This window comes from Anopheles maculipalpis, chromosome 2RL, assembly GCF_943734695.1.
Source record: "Anopheles maculipalpis chromosome 2RL, idAnoMacuDA_375_x, whole genome shotgun sequence".
Lineage (NCBI taxonomy): Eukaryota > Metazoa > Arthropoda > Insecta > Diptera > Culicidae > Anopheles > Anopheles maculipalpis.
In genome coordinates this window covers 67175635-67196742 of record NC_064871.1, presented here as the reverse complement: position 1 = coordinate 67196742, position 21108 = coordinate 67175635, and the positions used below count along the sequence as shown (strand labels likewise).

General features: G+C 43.9%; 2 protein-coding genes across 2 annotated transcripts in view; both read left to right on the top strand.

Moving 5' to 3' along the window:
* The window catches only part of LOC126556257 (proteasome subunit beta type-5-like), a 375585-nt gene that overhangs the window by 146421 nt on the left and 208056 nt on the right, over nt 1-21108 (top strand). The window lies entirely within an intron of this gene.
* Nucleotides 1824-18058, top strand: LOC126567405 (uncharacterized). Its single transcript, XM_050223628.1, has 5 exons — nt 1824-3822; nt 7738-8474; nt 11424-12489; nt 12661-13866; nt 15048-18058. Exons 1-5 carry the CDS (start codon nt 1824-1826, stop codon nt 18056-18058), a joined length of 8019 nt encoding a protein of 2672 aa, XP_050079585.1.

Below are 21108 nucleotides of genomic sequence, written 5' to 3'. Positions count from 1 at the left end.
CACACACAAACACACACACATTGGCTGGTGGTGCTTCAATTGCACAAACAATCTTCCATCTTGATCCGCACCCGTGTATTATTGCAACGCATCGCACTCTTTTCCACAAACGCACCTTTTGCCTGTATACTTCGCACACTATACACCTATCTCGCTCTCGCTCGCACCCTTTTCGATGCTTCCCTTCGCTACTGCGTCCACCTTTCGCTACCCGTTGAACAGCCGTCGGCAAAGATGGTCCTACAGAATACGCATTTTTTTAGAACTTTCACAAAAACACACACACACATCCACCGCAGCCACCACCATCTTCATACGCACACTCAGGACTGGTGCAAGGAATTCACACATGGGATCGAACGGCTCGAAATCAACCACACTTTAACGGGACGAAACCAATTACTCCGGGCCAATGGGAAGTGAGGGTGTGTAGCAAAAAGGAACCGATTGGACCGATTTCGCTACATAGAACGGTGGTGCTACTGCACTGCCGTGTTTGGTTACTATTTTACTTGTCTTTTTCGGTGAGGCCCCACGCAGCCAGCACCCAGCAACCCTACCTAGAACACAACGTGACGGTGTGCGCGATGGCACCTCCCTCTCTGCTTCAATCTAGTAGTGTGCTGCCTGCCTCTCCTGTCGTTACAGCAGATCTGTCCTCTTTTTTTCCTTCCGCTAATGAAAAACGCGACACCACCACACACACACACACATACGCGCGCGCTCGCTCGTACGCACTATATGTGCCGTCCAATACGGAGTGGGAACACCGCTAAATACACAAATCCCATTCGTTCGGTCGCTAGCACTGCCGTCTACGCACCTTGCACACTCTAACCTTCAATTAAAACTTCACCATAGAAAAAAACACTCCACAGCATCCGTCAGAAATGGTACGGGACGGTTAGAGGAAAAAAAGACGGGAACTATGTCGTCGAATTTCAGCGAGTCTTCTCCGTCGTCGTCGTCGCTGCTGAGAGATCACATCGTTTTTCCTTCCCTCAGTGCGTGCTTGTATGTGTGTGCGCGCTAAAGATGCACTTTTCGCCACTTCCTGCTCTTATTTTTCTTCACCTTTCTGTGTGCTTCTATCCTGCTTTCGCTTGCAGAGAACGGCCGGTACAGCTGGGAGGTTGGGCAACCGAACGTCCGAAAATGCGATGTGACACTAGCTGACCGCAAAAGCTTCTGTTCGTTTTCGAAGTACATGTTCGAAACCGTCACCAAATCACAAACTGACGGATTGCGAGCTTGCAGAGCGGTTTTTGCTAAATTTGTTTGAACTGAGGTTCAGGCTCTTACGCTTGAGCTTCAACTGAGGCAAAAAACCAAGTTCGGTTCAGCTGGTACAGCTGCCCTCTTAAGTTTTCGATTAGTTTCGAAGTACATGTTCGAAAAACTATGGCGTACACGCGCTTGATCGAAAGCTTTAGGGCCCGATTCCAACAATCTCCGACAAAACAGTGGAAGTATCGGACAATTCCTTCCGGTCAAATTTCACTATGGAATTTCATTTTCCACTCGCACACACTCATACATACGAAAACCATCATCCTCTGGCTGCATTTGTCAAAGTGTTTCAAGTGTCAAATGCATTTGTTGTATTTGTTGAAAAAACAAGAAGCGAAGCTGAACACAAAACAGAATTCTTTCTCCCGTGCAGTTGCAGTTCGCATTGTACCGCCTGCATTCAACCTGTAGGTGTGAGTCTCGACCACCTGCACCCTTATCAATCCGCATCCGCCAAGAGACAAGCGAACGAGGTTGTGTGCGTGTGAGTGCGTTTGTTATTATTGTGTGTGCGGGGTTGAGCAACAACGGCGATGGAGGAACCGCGGGATGCGAGATGCGAAACGAAAACTTCTCATCCAACGCAACCATCGGTCGAACCAGGGCAACAACGCACAATTTCCAGCGGTAAGATGGTAGTAATCTGCAGAATTTGTCTTACCACCCGTCCACGGATGATATCGATCCACAGTCCAGTCCCCGAGTACGATCAGAAAACATTGTACGCGATGCTACTGTCCGTCTGTCTGCCACTCAACCAACGCGAAACGATACAGGGCTTTCCGGAACAAATTTGCCGCAACTGCCAGTGGAAGCTGCTATCGGCGTACGATCTGTACGAGACAACCCTTGCCAGTGATGAGCAATTGCGAGCACAAACGCATCTCACATTGACAGCAAAGATCACAAAGAATACGCCGTCTAGCGAACCAGTCAAACAGGATAGCAGTGTACCGGTGCCAGCGAACGTGCCCAGCGATGGTCTTATCCGGGTGAAGGAAGAAACGCCCGACGATGGATACGAGGATGAACAACAGTACGGACCAGGCAGTAGAATTGGAGAAGATTGCAGCATGGCTTACGACGCTGCGACCGGTGAGATGAGTACGGTTAGTGTTCATCCTGACGTGTCCTTGCTAATCGGACGCAGTGAGCAGGGCGAGGAGGAGGAGGACACTAGCTTGCTGCTAGAGGAAACGAAACCACCGATTCTGGACCCGCTCGAAACGTTCATCGCGGAACATTACCAGGTGAATGAGCTTACCGGTGGTCACGTGTGTGGTCTGTGCAAGCGCGACTTCCCGTACAAGAGCCAGTGCCGGATGCACATCGTCCAGAAGCACAATCCGGCCAAACCGTTCAAGTGTGATATTTGTTTCTGCACACTCACCAGCCATCTGCGCTTGGTCCGGCACAAGGTAGTTGCACACGGTGCCGGTCAGATCAAGCGCGAAGACATCATAGAGGGACACAACGACACAACCGGCGAGCTAACGTATACCTGTCCGATCTGTCGAAAGGTGTTTAATTCGTCGGTACGCTTCAAGCGCCACAAAAATGTGCACGTCGTGCACAATCGACCGTTCAAGTGCGAGGTATGCCTGTACCGGTTTGCCACGAAGCCGCAGCTGACGCAGCACGCCAAAGTGCACGAAACGAAGCCACCGTCTGGTCTGTCGCCGGGCGGTTCCGAGGTGGGTGAGTTTGCTTGCGATCGCTGTGAGGAAATTTTTACCGCTAAGCGTGCCCTCACGATGCACCTGAAGAAGGTGCACCAAGTGTTCCGTGTGCCGGGCAGTGGTCGGTCAGAAGAACGCGAACGCTGTGAGTACGTGTGTATCATCTGCAAGGCAACGTTTGCGCGCGAAACTGTCCTTAACACGCACATGAAGATGCACGAACTGTTGGCGGCAGAAAAGGAAAAGGAACGGCGGCTCGATCTTGAACGTATGGTTAAGCAGGAACTGCAGCAACAGATGCACCTAAGTGTGCCACCCTTACCGCCACTATCGCCGGAAGTGATTGATCGTTCCGCTTGCGTACTGGAACCGTTCGCACTGGGGCTCGTTCCTGTAGCGAAACCGGGCATTACTGGTACGGGGACGAACAATAACGATAGTAGCAGCATTAACAACAACAGTCCACCGACGGGGGGTGGTGGTGCATCGACAGGTAGTGGTGGATCCGGAGGTCCAAGTGGTTCGGTGCAGGTTGGCGGTGGTAAGCGAAAGATACCTATGACACCAACCGGACCGGTCAGTAGTGATATGGCGTACGTATGTCCGGTGTGCGACATGGAGTTTGATGAACGGGATGTGCTGAAGAAACATCAGAAGGAGCAACACGCCCGGCTACAGGTTGGCATCGTGTCATCGAAGCTTAGTGAATCGATCAGTTCGAACAGTGGTTCCAGTCCGCAGGCGAAGCTAATGCCACGGTTTACCGATATGCCGAGTTTGAAAATGAGGCTGATGGATAGCTCTGTCCGGGGAGGCAAAAAGCGACTGCTGAGCGATGCAAACGCCATGAACTGTGAGTAAACTGCTGTTTTAGCTTTTCTTCCAGGTATTCTTACTAAATTTGTAATGAATTAGCTCTTTTTACACTAGAATCCATGCTTCACAATTTCTTGCCTTATATGTGCTTATTTTTGATCGAAATTGGCCTCTCAAAAATCCCATTTTAGGTTCTTTAGAAACCACTTGAATGAACCGTAAACCCCTGTTGTGTGAGGTTCATATGTGTGGTCAGCCACAGCACATACCATACGGAGGCGATAAAGCTGACTTTACAGAAACACAACAACCACCTCGATACAGACAGATTTCAACATCATCATCATGTATTGTTTTGTATATTGTACTGGGTTTTCTCTTTGTGTTTGATCAGAAATAGGTATCGCAGTATGAACTACAGTTTCCTTCTCGTACCTCTAATTCCAGTGAAATCGAATGAGTTATATTGATACAATATTTTAAGAAAAATATTTCCTCGCAACAGGAAAACTTTTATTAAGTCTTGTTGGTGTATGGGAAGCGTAGTGTGTTGGTTGCCTTGAAGAAAAGCTTCAACCTCCCCCAAATTGATAACGGGAGACGGACCGGAGGTATTGCGCCAGTTTGTTGCTTGATAAAATGTATTCGTTTTTGCTTAACTTCGGTACATTGGATTGCAATATTGCACATTATGTACAGCACTTTTGAAATGATTTTTTTGTTTTTGTTTTTCTACCAAATGCCAATAATTATGTTCTCGAGTGCATTTATTCTGTCTAAAATTGCAAAAGTCATCGTTTTCGTGTTTGCTAGTGTGTGGGACGGATTGGCTCGAGTTTCTTATTACGTGCTGCGCTATCTTTGCGACGTAACACAAACTACCACTACCAACCAAACACGGCCGCATTATATGGGTAGAACTTTGGAGTTTGGAGTAGAAAAAAGCATTGCCCATGGATAATAACTTAAATTTCTCCATTTTGATCAGTTGTTTTTCCTGTAGAAATTTCGGCTGTGTGTTGGTGTACGACTTTTGTCGATTGGTCACACAAATTTGTTGTAGTCTGTTTGGTGTCGGCAAGTTTGTTAGTGTGTTGATTCGCTTGCTCTATTTATGCATCATGTTAGCATTTTACATGTACAACTTCCATTATCATGTTTACACTACAGGGGTTTTCGAGTAAATTAATTGGTCGTTATACTTAGCATTTTATTTACACGTTTGCTTATTAGAAACTCAACGTGCCGATTGGTTTAAATACTTTTTATTTGTTTTATATTTAGCATCGTCATTTCATATCTTCAAAATCAGTCACATTTAATGACATGTTTTGTTCTGAAGAAAATTGAAAGGGTTTTCGGAATCCCTTTTTGGATGGGTAAAGTTGCATAACGAGCGAATGGGGCTAGAACAATAACATAAAACTTTTTTTTTTTGTTAGAATACGGAATTAAAACAAGCAAATAATCGATATAATTAAATAAAAAATGTAAATTTTACACCTGGTTATTATAGATTGGTGGAATCAATTTTTGGAAAAAAAAAAACATTCACATGGATCCTATCCATTTCCGATGGATTTGATGTCCACGGACGAATGAATTTTCATCATTTCTCATGACTGTTTTGAGTTGATTAAAGAAAATGGTACGCAATCAGCTTTTTCTTAGTCTTATAATCATTCCTGTCATGTTTATCTTACCCATGTGTCATAAAATTTCGCTTATTTTTATCTTTAACATTAGAACGACTTACGTAGAATTACTCGGTAGAATTTTGAATAGTTTTGAATATAAAAAATGCAATAATTTAGACCTGATAATTGTTTATCTAAACATTTATTTTCATTCACTTAAATGTTGTTTTGCATTGTTGGTATTGGGAATAACTTGGGTTTATGTCAGTTCGACCGGACCAGTCAAAATGACTGGTAATTTTTAAGGGGGATATCTCTCGAGTTCTATCTAATCGATTTTTTTAATTTTTTCAACATTAATCATTTCAACATTGGCTTCCAACATAAAACAGTTTTACTCATCATTGTAGTGTAAGGAGCAGTTGCAGAAAAAAATATTTTTCAAAAAAACGATTTTGAAGATTAATAGAACTGTGAGTAGCCCTACAAATGTACTACATTAAGGTACAAGAAATAAATCAGTTTCAGAAAGCTTCAATCTTCATACATTTACTGTATAAAATTCAAATCGATCCGACCATTTGTTGGGAAGTTTGAACGTTTGAACATTTTACTCACCGTAAAAGGAGACTGTATACATATTCTTTGTATCGGAATCGATGCCTTTAATCAATCCACATTGAGAATTCCGGTCATTAAAAAAAATTTATAATAAGGGTATGAAGTGTGTCATCATGAATTCAGTCTACACAATCATTGGGAGTTGTACTATTGAAAATACCATTGAAGATTGAAATTGAGGCGGTCCGGTGGTGTAGGCGACAGCGGCGCCTGACTTCAAACGGCAGGACCGGGGTTCAAATCCCATCCGGGGACCGTCCCCCCGTAGTGAGGACTGATTTACCAACTACGTGGTATCCGGCAGTCTAGTAAGCCGTTTCGATGGCCGGAATGACCTTAGAGGTCGTTAAGCCAAGTAGAAGAAGAGGACCATTAAAAAACCTGCTGTTTTTGCCTAAAAACTTGTTAAGAAATATTGCCAATGTAAGATTAAATGCTGACGTTGTTGAGTTGGAAATTTATGTTGTATCTGAAAACCCTGCAACATGGGTTTTCTACTCTTTTCTCTACAACAATAGTACGGCTTGGTGTTCAGCTAATAATCAATAGATGCATTTCGTTTAGTGTTTACTCCATATGCCTTATCCGGTGATCTCGCAACGATGAAAAGAGTTTAAATGCTTTTCTCGTATTCCTTACAAAATTTATCGTTAGGACACCTTTTTGCTGTTGTCCCCCTTTGGCGCTTTATTCTTCATTCGATGCAAAAGCCGCCTACCAAACACACAACAATACACATTCCTACGAAACTTAAAACCAGTTTTATGCACCCTTCCCACAACCCGAACTAACCTTTTTTCCCGAGGGGGGGGGGGGGGGGGAGGGGAGAGGGGGTGGGTTCCCCATCCCATTCGCTCGGTGGTCATGCCCTTTTTCTGTGTACTTTTCATGACCAAAGAAGAGTCTAGGTGCTTTGTTTTTCCTTTTGTTCTTCCATGGCCAATCTCTACCATCCCTCCGGTTCTTTTGGGGTTTCGACGTTGTTTGTGGATTGTAGGTGTGGCGGCAGAAGGGAAGGAGGGGCGTCAGGTCGACGGCAATCCGGTCGGAGGACGTCGATGATAAAAAAGTAGGAAAATTGTTCAAAGTAAATAAATGCGTGTACCGTGCTTGTCTGTGTATTGTACATTGCTACACTTATCGTATAGTTACCGCACAACATTCGAACGCCGTCTATTTGTTAGTTGTTTATTCTTGTATTGATTTTTGTTTCTGTTACTTCTGCGCCTTATCCAATGCTCCATTTGGTCTATTATAGTTGTGAGATTCTGCCTTGATTTAACTTTTCATGCTTAGTCATTGGTCTGCTTTTTAATGCAATTCATTATTCAGTATTTAATTTTATGTTTTATATTCTCCATTAACAGGTTTTCTTTATTGTCTGCCAAAGCAAAATTGTTTATTTTAGTTTTATAGTAGAGAAATATTTTTACTGTTAATTCTTTGATCGCAATTCGTACACTATGTATGTTTTTTTTTTCAAATTATTTACAATCATAAATACATTTTATTTTATTTTAATTATATTTTCAAATGTTTCCGTTATTTTCTCTTGAAAAAAGATAGTAATTATAAATACAATTCGGAAACAAATACATTTACTAATAAACATTTACTAGATAGTTTATATAAAATTCCATCCTTTTATGTACGCATGAGAGTAAAAATTCTATTTGTATGTCCTCTAATTGTAGACATGGACGAACCATTAGACCATGATGAATCAACCGACACCGATGGCCTCATACCTATGGATGACATTCCCGCGAATGCTGAACGGCGGTCCACGACTGGTGCGACAGCATCATTACCCGGTGAGGAACCGTCTCAGTTCCAGTGCGAACTGTGCCATAAAAAGTTCCCGTACAACTGTTACTTAACGATGCACATGCGAAAGAACCACGACAAATCCAAACCGTACGGCTGTAAAGTATGCCATTACCGTTTCGGGTACCGTGGCACATTGTTGCGCCATCAGCTCTTACACTCCTCGCAGCGTGTCCAGCCAGGTAGCCACGGTTCGATCATCTTCAAGTGTCGCATCTGTTCGGCCAAATTTCTCGAGCTAAAGCAACTAAATGTGCATCTAAAAACGCATCGAAAGATGGCGATCGAGCAGGATACTAATCGGCAGGTGCAGTTGATACGCTGCGATGAGTGTCCGCAGATTTTTAGCGATCCCGATCAGCTAGCGGCGCACATGGTGAAGGAGCACCAGCAGCACCATAGTACCGATGATGAGCTATACGATTCGGACCGGTTGTTAGCGCAGCAGCAGCATTCCACACTGTTGATGAATCCTTCGTCTTCATCTTTACGAGGCGATGACAGCCGTACTGGTGCATCCATCCTTAACGATCTCAAATTAAATTCCGAACAGTCGACGGACGACACCAATGAAGCATTCATGAACGACAGCGATATATCGCTGGTCAAGATAGAGCCAAATTATGATTGAATGTGGAGCTGTAGTAGATGGGCTAGTGTTTCATTTTTCTTTTAGGCTATTTTCACCATTAAGTAATGGAGAGCTTTTTTCCGTGCATCGATGGGATAAAACAAAACAGGAAAGTTAGCTAGGAAGGAAAGGCTTTAGCGATAAGCAGGGTATACACCATAGTTGCGTAGAAACGTGTATAGAAAATGGAAATGTATCAAGGGAGGTATATAATAAGGCCGTAAGGAGTGAACTAACACGGCGCAAGAAATAAAATCGTCTGTGTACAATCTTAAACCAAATAAACTGAAAACCAATCATCGAAGCAAATCGATTCTTAGCTGCCACTGCAATCTGAAACGCGGTACCACTGAGCGTTTTGGTTAGCCAAAGACTATTATTATAGACTAATCTCTGTCGTTCGTATTGGTCGAGGTAAGAGATGGGGAAAGTGGGGTCCAAATAAATGGATTAGAGCTATTATCCAACAGTTTTGTCGGTTTTGTTTTGACCAATTGAGTTTCTCTACAAATGGGCAGTCCTTAAGAATTTTCTCATGAATATAGAATAATAGCGCATGATCTTGTATATGTCTCAACAGATGCATGTAGCCAGGATCACTGGTTATTGTGGAACATAATGCAATTCGATTTTAACAATGCATGCACGGAATAAGGTACAAAAAAGGGTTTTCGATTCGTCATTTAAAGAGACGGTTATTGAAGATTTCAAAGAGTAAAACAAATCCAAAAATTCGGATTTTTGGAGTAATTATAATTTTCAAAGGTTTTAATTACGGGCGAAAACAGGTCCATCAAAGCGAAAATCCGCTTTCGTTAGGAGCACTACATTTGACGTTTAGATTCGTTGAATTTTCGAAATCTTTGACATTTGTGTCCACGCCAATAAAAAAAAATCATTCCTACAAAAAACGGCCTCAGGGTGTTTATTTAACCAGAAAATGTATTTTTGTCTGCGCTCTAAACTGCCTTAATACCAGCAGAAATTTTGTTTTTATCCATATCACGCACGAAAGAGATGTTCGTGTTTGGAAAGTAACCAGACACGAGCGTCGCCTGTACTTGGGGTCGCCCTGCTCGAAACGTCAGTGCTCGATTTACGCCACAATACGCGTACGCTGCATTTATCAACACGCCATTTTGTGCGATGGTGTGCGTGCCAAACCGCGTCGCAAAGCTCTTCTTTCACACACACAAACAACCTGTTGCTTTCTTCTGCTACAGGCGCGTTCGAGTGCTGTGCTTCTCTCGTTCAGTCCAATGGCAAAAAAGCGAATGGTCTGACGCCGCGCGTTCGGGGTAGTAGTGCGTCGCCAGTGTTTCATTTCGCGGAGAACGCGTTTTCCCGTTTTCCTTGGTTTTTTTAGTTGCATTCAGTTTTTCCCCCAACGCACATTCCCCGTTTAGTTTGTAGCTTATTAATTTGCAAACGTGTGTGGCCAGTGTTAAGTTTAGAATTCGGTGGACGCGTACAAATTTGCTGATCGAAATCATGTGTGGTGACACCACACACAGCACTCGACGGGACGTAGTGCTTTCGTACCGTGTACATTCCACACACTTTTGGGGTCGCTTTTTGTCACGCTTGTGTGGAGGGTGCGTACGTTCGGCGTTATAATGCGCACACATAGAGAGAATGGTGAAATAATTAGAAACGAAAAGTGAGATGCAAAAAGCAGAGAAAAAAAGTTAGTTTCCATCGACGGCGAAGTGCGTCTCGATTCACGTTCTGAGAATCCGACATGTTTGCTACTTTCATTGTGGTATCCTCATTCGCGAGCTGTATGTGTTTGTTTGCTGCCTGGCCCCCTTGTACACGGGCTCGTTGTGCTTCGCAGGGTAGGCTGAGGAGGGTGACTCAGAAATAAAAGAAGTGTGCATAGAAATGGTAATATAGTGAAGAAACTTCCTTCCAATGATCGTACAGTGTGCAGCATCTCGTGTGGTCACAATGGCGTGTAACTGGAAAAATATAACGAAAGTAGCAAATCCGTAGTACCCATCGGAATTGTGTGCGTGTGTGCGTGTGTGAGAGAGAGTGAAGTGAGGAGAAGGAAGAAAAAGAGAAGAAGGAAGGGTGGGATGAGGAAGGAGTGTATGGATGTTGCATTGTGCGACGACGTTTTACAACGAAACGAAAGACACGAAGCGAAGAAAGCAAAAGAACTAACAAAAGACAAAGCAAAAAAGGTAAAAAGAAAAGAAAAGCGAAGCAGTCGTCGACCGCTAAAAGAGTGGGACCGACAGAGACGCCACATCACTACTTCGGCCTAAGCAAAACGGAAGGAAAAAGAGCAGAGGGGTGTGCAAAAAACATAAAAACCACAGCAGCAGAAAAAAACAAAACGGGAACATAAACATACACACACATATATACACAGCTAAGCGCACTCCGATCCCGATCATTGCAACAGTCGAGTCAACAAGGCAACAGCAGTAAAACACCCCGGAAGAGTAGGCTTTCTGATGGTGGTGTGGTGCAGAAGAAGTACAAAATGAAGGCTGGTGGTTTGGGTTGAATGTCGCCGTCGCCCATCATTCCATCTTTTCCAACCATCTGCTAATACAAACGCGGTGCCGAAGAACGGCAAAGAGATAAACAAAGCCCATAAACGACGAGCGCTCGCGGTGCATGCGTATGCGTGTGGATGTCCGTACATGACCATACACATTTAATTTCGGTCGTCCCAGGCACGGACCGGGTTACACAGTTGACAGGCGGTTAATGGCGGCAACGTTGACATAGGCGGAGGACGCCCAGTAGTACGCCGTAGTTGCGTCGTTTATTTTGTTGGCCGATTATACGGGTTTTCGTTTCGAAAAGCAATCGAAAGGCAAAGAATAATATCATACAATACCGTCCAATCCGTCCATCACGCTAGTAGCAAACAGAGCAGCGACAGCAGCAGCAGCAGAATAGTGTTTAGTGGTGTTAGTAAACATAATATCCATGCCAACGCATTCGTACGACAGCCACGGTATGGCGACATTAAACTACAGAACACCATCGGCCGCAACGGCACCGACGAATGGTGGTCAAGCACATCATCATCATCACCATCATCCTCATCCTCATCATCACCGCCATAATAAACATCATTCCTCCGGTGTACCGAAAAGTATGTTTGGAATGTACGGATCCGCTTCGAACCATGGACCCAATGCAGGTGGTTTTCTTCAGCAGCAGCAACAGCATCAAGTTCAACCACCACCACCACCACCACATCGTATTCAACAGTCGGCCATGTATGCGCCTCCACCGGCCGTGCAACAGATACCCAGCCCGGTAACGGTGCCGATGGTAGAGGAAGATGAGGATGATTTTTTAAGCGAAATCACGGTACAGTTTGATGACGGTGTGCAAACGTTGTACGTGGGTCCGGTGGAAATTATTGACACCAAGCGATGTGTCGATGAGCAGCAGAAGCAACCTCCCAAGACAGCAGTACCTACTCCAACAACGTCGATTGTGCGTTCGCGCGAACGCTTCCAAGAAGAAAGAGCAATCGTAACACTCGAACCAGTTGGCGGCAGGACCAAAAGTCAACCGTTACCAATGTACCTGCAGCAACAACAGCAGCAGCAGAAAAAATTGCAACAGAAACAGCAACAAAAATTGCAACAACATAAACAGCAGCAGCAGCAACAGCAGCAGCAGCAACAGCAGCAGCAGCAGCAGCAGCAGCAGCAATTGCTACAAAAGCAACAACTCCAACAAAAGCAACAACAGCAGTATCAACAGCAATTACGGCAGCAAATATCACAACATCAATTACAACAGCAACTGCAACAACAACAACACCAACACCAACACCAACAGTTGCAACAACAACAAAAGTTGCAGCAGCAACAACAAAAGCAGCAACAGCAACAACAAAAGCAGCAACAGCAACAGCTACAGCAACAACAACAGTTGCAGCAACAACAACAAATGCAGCAACAACAACAGTTGCAGCAACAACAGATGCAGCAACAACAACAAATGCAGCAACAAAAACAACAACATTTGCATCAACAACACTTGCAACAACAACAACAACTCCCACAAAAGAAGGTAAACCAAGCCCAGCAGAAACCAAGACTGAAGCAAAGCAAGCTGAAATCGCAAAAGCAGCAGGAATTACAACAGCAACCGCCACAGCAACCTCAGCATGAGCAGAATGAAACGCAACGGATACAAGAGATGAGACTTAAACAGCAGGCACTGTGGCAGCAGATGAATCTCATGAAGGAATTTTCGCCTGAGCAATTGTTACTGTTACAGCAGCAATCCAATTTGCAATCGTTTATTGATTTACAGCTATCGCTTAACGCGCAATTCCATCATAATCAACAGCAGCCTTCACGTGCTGCTAATGCTAGTAGCGGTAGTAATAGCATTAATGATTGGGAAAAGACTGAACGGGAACTGCTGTATCAGCATCATTTCGCGCTAGGACTCCAACAACAGATGCAAAACAACCAACAGCTGCAGGTGGTGCAGAAACAACCGCCGGAAAAGGTATTACCACCGCCAGCAACACCAGCACGTTCGAAGATATGCGTTAAGCAAGCGCCAATGCTTAACTTTGCCATGCACAACGTTCCCTCGAGCAGTAACACGAACAGCAGCCAGTCTAAAACTGCAACCGGTGCTATAAAACGACCACTGTCATCGATGGTCGATGGGAGAAGATCAGCCGAAAAACACATGGACCCGTTGCCGGTTACACAACCGGCTGCGAAACGTCCAGCGCACGTTACCGAAACGACGGCGGGACCCATTGGCGATATAGCACCTGCGACGGTTTTACGATCTCCGCCAACACCGACGCAAATGGTTACCATTCGGGTAGCTGCCGAAGCTCAACCGCAGCAGCAACATCAACCGCCCGTACTGCTGACACAGCTCAAACAAGAGCCCATGACCGAGGAGCAATGCGAGGAGAACGTGATACCGGATGTGGTGGTACCATCGGCAACACCACCACCAACAACGCCGCTCGTTGAAATGAAACCTTCATTAGCTGGCGTAGTAGTAAAAGCGATCGAACCGCCGCCATCATCCCTGAACTCCACCGTCATGGCTTCCTGCACGGCGCGAACCGTCGCTTCGCCAGCGTCGGTAATGATGCCGAACGATGATGTTGTACCAGCGGCCGTTGAAGATGTACCGGTTTTATCCGTTGCTGAAGTTCCACATGTTCCAAATGGATGTAGCAGCAGCAACAGCATTGAAACGGACCACGAAAGACAAAACCGTAAGGATGATGAAATTAGCAGTCCAATAACGATGAACGGCACAACAAACCAGTGGCAGAACGAAGAGGAAAAAATGCCGGAAGTGGCGTCTCCATCACTGCCTGATGATGTAGCTGTAACCGACGGTAGGTTTAGCTTATGCATATAAATGATCAAACATTATAATATACATTTTCAATGTGATTTTAAAAACTGTACAGGGCCTGCAAAAATGCTTAAAGTTTCGCATTAATTACACTTTCGACAGTATGTAGGGTTAAATTTAAGTTTTAAAAGTAATTTTATTTTACAGGGTTTTCGAGAATATTAAGTTCGTTGAGAAATTTCGTTATTTTTTTCGATAGTTTGATAGACTCACGTGTTTTTTGATCCAAGCAACCGGTGCTGTAAAACGTCTAGGCGACCTATGTCTGGGGTTGAGCTATTGATACTAGCATGGAAAATGTGTGATTCTAGAATTCTGCTGAAATATGACAACATCCGAGCAATTCTATATATCCCACAGATTGAATCCAACAGATTGAACAAAGCAATATCTCGGCAAACATGTTTGTGATATCCTCGGAAACCCCTGTAATGATAGTTCATAATTGAACCATCCATGCATCGTGTTTTGCTGGTCTGATGCCTTTTTTGTGTATGTATTGGTGTTGCTTTAAGCCATTCCCCTCACTAACACATTGAACGATATACACCGGCCGGTTGAGCATATGTGTGGAACCGTGTGTCGTGTGTCTGACATTGGACGCGTAGAAAGCGATGTTTCTACGAATGTTTGTATGTATTAATTAACAACGTGTACACACAACACTGTGTTGCTGCGTACTTTTGGTTAAATATTCCATGCCGACGTCAGCACCTACTTCGATCAGGTGTGCGTGAAAAAACAAAATGGAGCTGCCTGGTGGCTCGTACGAACAAACGTGTTGTGATTGGTATTCTTTCTGTTTGTGGCTTTCTGCTTGAGTGTGTTTTTGACCGTTTGATGTAAAATAAGTCGCACACAACGTTTTTGCGGTCAATGTGGCACCATTGGCAAAGGTTAATCGAAGAAATAGAACATAATTATTTATTATATGTAGCAATGTGAGTGAAGTACCATGCTGCTCCATCAGCTATTTGCTAAGGTTAGAGCGATAATAAAATTAATGTTTTTAAATAATGTTTTTCGAAATAATGGTTTTAGCATTAGATTCTGGTCGTTTTTTATATGAATATGAATTACAAAAAAGATAGGCTTCTTTCTAAAACCTCCCTCCTTCACAATTTTTTGCACTCTTATTAATATTTCCTTTTTACTTTTTAGTACCCGAGCAAACAAAAGGGATCGTAAAACGTGGACGTGGTCGTCCACCAAAAACCCGTCATCGTCAGCCACCTACCCCAACACTTAAGGTAGTGACCGAATTGTCAACACCGACAGAAAGCGATACATCAACGACTCTGCAAGCACATGATGTTGTGGCCAGCGATTTGGATGAGAGTATTAATACCAGCATCGAATCGCAGGCTGCCGAAGTAAAGAAATCATCTAAGAAAAAAGGATACATATCAGTGGCGGCCCTTTTTGCACCGACAAAGTCTTCCCGAAAGCAACACAAAATAGCGAATGTAGCTAAGAAGGAAGAGATCAGCACAACAATAGCAGCAGAGCCTCCCGTACCCGATAGGATTGCGGTAGTGGTTGAAGAAACTGTTGAAACAGTAAATACAACACCTGTAACGGATGCAGCCAGTGAGTTGGTTGTATCCGAAAATAAGACTGAGCAAATGATATCCACACCGGCAGTGAGTGTTACCGCAGCAAATGATGGTGGAAACGAGACGGAAATAAACGGGCTTAGTAACTTACAGGAAAACATTGCCGTACAACCTTCACTACCGGCTAGCGGAAAGACAACAAGGGAAGAAAGCGTTGTCAGTGGGGATGGTGGTGAATCGTCCGTTTCGTCGCTGGCTGAAGAAAGTGTGCGTGTGAGTAGTGTAGCGAAGCAATCGGTCGACCTACTGCCCGGCGCGGTCCCGGATACGGAGAAAGAATCTTCCCCGGCTAGTGATAGCGGCATTGAGTCGGTGGTTGAAACGGCCACAAGCAATGTAAGTAAAAAGGGCAAAGAACGCTCCAGATCAAGCTTGTTGAGCGTTCCGAGTTCGTCGAATCTTGAAGATAAATCTCAACCGGCAAACGAAAAACCAGCAGTGGTGAAGGTGGAAAGCGAACAAAAGCCTCGCATTGTAAGCCGCAGACAGACGATCGCCGCAATAGCAGAAAGTATCAAAAACGACAGTAAGGATGAGGAGGAGAAAGTTAGTCGCAAAGGCAAGCGTACTGTGCGCACTAATCGTAAACCGTCCGCAAAAGCAAAGGAGGCGGCTGAAGCAGTTGAGGCGATTGAAGCATCTGAGGCGGTCGAAAGCGCGCATGATGTGTCTCTCTCCAGCAGGGATGAATTAAATTGTCCCAAGTGCACAATGCAGTTCAAAACGGAGCTCTGGTACAGGAAACATTTGCTAAACTGTCACAATATCCAACTGGACCAGAGCATGCAATCGCTTTCGGACGATGGACCATGTTCAAGAATCGATGATGAAACTATGCATTCTCCTCCTCCTTCGACTGCTGAAGAATCTGTACCACTTGTTACTGTAAATGGCAGCTTAAAGGACATTGGAAACGATGTATCAACCGTTGAAACGATAGCTGAAGCATTTTCTGATGAAGTTTCACAAAACAACACAGAAATAGAAGAAACAATCGAGCTTCCTGTTGTTGAATCGAAAGTTTCTGGTGGAAGAAAAAGAAAATCAACACCGTACAGTGCCGCCAACTCATCAATGGAAGAGGCGTCAAGTAGCGAAATAGCCCCATTGTTGGATGGTTCCACTGCTACTGAGGATTTACTCCTGCCTGCAGTAACGAACGTGAAAGTTGAGTATCGTACACCCACCACCCACAGTCGCCATCTGGCGGAAGCTGATGAAGCAGCAGAGGGAAGTGATGAGCTCAGTTCCTCACCAATGCCGAGCTCTAAAAATCGCGGCAGGTCGGCACGCCGTAAATCGTCAGTAGTGTCGTCGCCGGTAGTTGAAGCAACAACCACCTCCACCACCACCAAGGTGGAAAAACTGGACCCCGATGATCAGGAAAAGCTGACACCGTTCGAGGCGAATAAAGTGTCCATGATCGAGTCGGAGCTGACCGGTGAAACGCACTACACCTGTACAATCTGCGATGCACAGTTTACGGCCAAGTCCGCGATCAAGGAGCATCTGGATACGACGCATGCTGCTGTTAAGCGACGCTCGTGCGAGTACTGTGGCCGCACGTTTCTCCAAACCGGTGACCTTACGAGGCACACGCGCATCCACACTGGACATCGTCCGTTCAAGTGTCCGGTGGTGGGCTGTAGCTTCGCCTTTATCTCGTCCGGTGATCTGCATAAGCACGTTCGCCGGCACAACCAGCAACCGCTGCCGAAGCCACACGTGTGCGAGCAGTGTGGCAAAGACTTTGAGCGCTCGTACGATCTGAAGCGGCACAAGACGATGCACGCGAAAAAAGAGCCCGATTTTAAGGGTATCACGTGTGGGGTGTGTGGTAAGGTGTTTGCCCGTCAGGATCAGTTCCGGGCACATACGTACCGGCATATTGGCTACCGGCCATACCAGTGTGAGGTATGTGGTAAAGCATTTACCGATCCGAGCAATTACTCGAAGCATGCCCGGTTGCACGAAATGGACGGTGTTGAGGTGGTTTGCAACTATTGTAATCGTCCGTTTAAAAATAAGAGCGCCATCTCGAAGCACATCTTTCACTGTCAGGAAAAAATGTCCGCTGGTCGTAAAGCGTCTGGAAGCAAAAAGCGGGGCAGTGGAGGCGGTGATACAAAGAAGGAAGGGAAGAAAAGTCGGCGCGTTGGAATGGCAGTCGGGTATGGGAAGGAAAGCGGAGATGAGACGACGGCGGGGCTGGTAAATCCTAAGCAGGAACACGTCACGTACGATGAGGAGCGTCCGATCGTTACAAAGCGTGAGCTGGTGGATTCGGAATTGGAAGGTGGATCGCCATCTCGAGGAGGGCGCACAAAGCAACCGAAAAAGCAGCAAGTGTCGAGAAAACGTAAGAAACGACGTCAGCGGTCACCATCCTCAACCGAGGAGGAGGAGGATGATGATGATGATGATGAGTATAGTGGAGATGATTTTATTGGTCCAAGTTTTTCCGGCGATCAGTACGGAACATCGGCGGCCGATGTGGTAAAGCGGGATCGTCGCAGCCGGAAGCTATCGCTCTCGCAATACGATCCCGATAAGTAAGGAAATAAGTGCTCTTCCGCCAAACGGGGGGAAAAACGGTTTAAGGTGTTTGTACTTCCATCCAGTAGAGGAGGATCTGTTTTACAAAAGCGGGGGCGATTTACGACGCATTTTTTGTTCAGCTCAATCAGAGCAGAACTTACTACATATACATTTTGTTGGGAGTGTTTGTGGGTAAATGGCTGGAGAGACTTTTAGCTTTCTTCCCTATTACGAACTAATAAGCAATAATGACACATACTGAGCGATATAAGTAAAGTTATAGATATTATATTTAGCCAGCGATTCGCTACGGGCGCGTTTATTCGATTAAATTGAATAATGATGCACTTGTACTAGGAAAGTAGGGCCAAGAACCGGGAGGGGCGAACTTACACTTACTCTTATTTACGTGTTCTTATGAAAAGAGGTAGAATTTTGAACTCGGTTCTCGGAAATAGTTAGGTTCGTCGCTTAATTCCTTTTTGGCATTGCCAATATTAGTGTTTCTATTTTATACCATAGCCTTTTTCGATTCATTTAGCTTCTTTCGTTCATTTTAATGGGTAACGGAAAATTATTTCAAAATTTTCATCAGGACGAGGAGAATAGCAACCGTTGATTATTAATAGCCTACTTGGTCGCCCAAATGGCGTGACATTCTCTCTTGCTTAGACATAGGACGAGATGAGATAAAAAATGAGTGAGAAGGTAGTGAGAATTGTGTTAGCTCACGGAAGTAGAGGAATCATCAGAAACAGCGGTAACAATTGGGGCTGGATTGATATAAAATAAAGCTTATCCAAGCACAGGACAATCGAATCGAAACAAATCCTCCGGACTTAAGTGGTGGTACACAACATTCGCGTACCGTTTCGATGAAATCCCGATCTCCAATTACAAAACCCGGGTGGATCCAACAAAAGGAAGGAAATTGCACATTTACTTGATTTTGTTTCTTAAATTATTGAATCCACAAGCCCCGTTTTTTTTCTTCTTTCGTTTGTGCAATTAGTTTTGTAAGCCAGAAGTGTATCTCAAGTTAAGTTTTGTTTAAGGTACGCCTAGAATTCCATAAGTTAATGCAAAAATATTATACTTGCCCTTGCTTCCTCCTCCCGGTACTTTTTGCACCAGTTCTCTCTGCGTTCCGTAAGGTAAGAAGGTGCATGCGGAAAAGCTACAATTCTAAAAGAAACAAAAAACATATTTACCTGAGAGACTTATATAATGTGTGTGTGTGTGTATAGAACACAACTGTTGTCGTCATGATAATCGTGTTGAGAAGCGCTAGAGTGATATAGAAAACAAAAGACCAACTTTTGGTTGCATGACGAAACAAAAAGTAAAGCAAAAAAGTAACACTCTCGGTTCAACATTCCACGGATTCTATCTGTTGGTCCCATTCGTTCGTTTCGATGCACTTTCAGTTTGAATGCGCCCTTTTCTTCTTTGCCTCTTCTAGCGCGCGATATTTATAGCTTAAGTGTATTCCATTTTGCATTTCTCATTTTTAATGGGTTTATAAAGCGAAAATGCTTTACATATATACAGCTACAACTACTACTAGAACACCCGGACACCCGTGAAAAGTATGCGCTTTTGAATATTCTTTTCGTATAGTTTTTACTTATTTTTTTAACCTTTTAAGTGCTAGTAAGATATAATTACAAGACAATTAGTGTGTAATACTTTATTCCTTTCTTACGCGCAACAATTTAAAAGACAGATATTATTTGAATTACGCATATATAGAGCTGTATTATTACACTTCCAATACATTTACAAATATTTTCTCTTGTTTTCGGTATCGAACACTTAACATATTGCTGTGTTACTGCTTGTAGCATTCCTTTGGATTTACACACGACGGTCGTCAAGAATTAAGAAGTAAATCAAAGTAAAAAAGAAAAGAAAACAGATGAACCGCAAGACGCAACAAGGATGTTTTTGAGGTGGATGAAGTATTTTTTGAAGACGACGAAAAACAACGAGATATGTTTAAAATAATAGTGAGTTGTGAAGAGAAGCAGAAACATTTTTTTTTGTATTTATGATGAGATGAATAAAATGCAGCAAGCGGAATATTCCGCCTATTTCCTACATGATCGTGTGTGTGTTTGTGTTTTAATCGCCCACCTTGTGTGTCCCCTTCGATTGCTCCCATTTCGGCGAAACCCCCGATGGTGTGATAAAGCTATGCTTTTTCTTATCGATTCCTTGAAGTGTAGGACTGAGAAAGCTGCGGAAATTGCGGACCTGATCTCACGGATTCTTTACGTTCCTTCGCATTTGAATGTGCTATTTGGCGCGCTATTGAACTTACTCCCGGAAACGCTTGCAATCGTTTCACCAATCATTTTTAAAAAGAAAACTCTGTTCGACTTGACCATCGTCCACTTCGTCCTAGCGTTTGTCCACTTCGTCTTAAACATTGTTTAGAAATGCCTAACACATGTCTAGTTCTACTCGGAAACCCTTATAATCGCCGAAGTCAACTGCCTGGAATCGATTGCTTGGTTCGACTTCCGATGTCTTCAAATATCGAGTTTTAGCTCTATTTTTAATGAAGTTTTTCTTCCAAATCAACGCCTTGCTAAACTAACGTTTACTAGGTACTAGGCGTCCCCATCGGAACATTATTTCTTTGGTTGCTTCCATTGTACTGGATAGCAGGTTTAGAAAAAAATCAAATTTGCCTGCATGTTTGATCATAGTTCGTATCGTCCTGTTTAATTTTATATGCTCTCGGAACCATTACATGCAACGACAGTAACCGCCAATAAAATAAGACTCCTACAGCTATTGTACATTCATTAGGTACACATCGATTGTGCAGCCAATTTTCAATGAAACTATTTAGTTTTCTTTTGTAAAAGTTAGTTGAACTTTTTGATAACACGGTTCTATCACTGGATGTCATCATGAAATCGATTATTAGTCGCATTATTCGATTATGATGAAAACACATAAGATGGCTAAAACACATAACATCTTTGATCAATTTTAAAATTCAAACAAAAACTTTTTCAGTGTTGGACGTTCCTTCTTTATATTTTTCTACTCTAGAA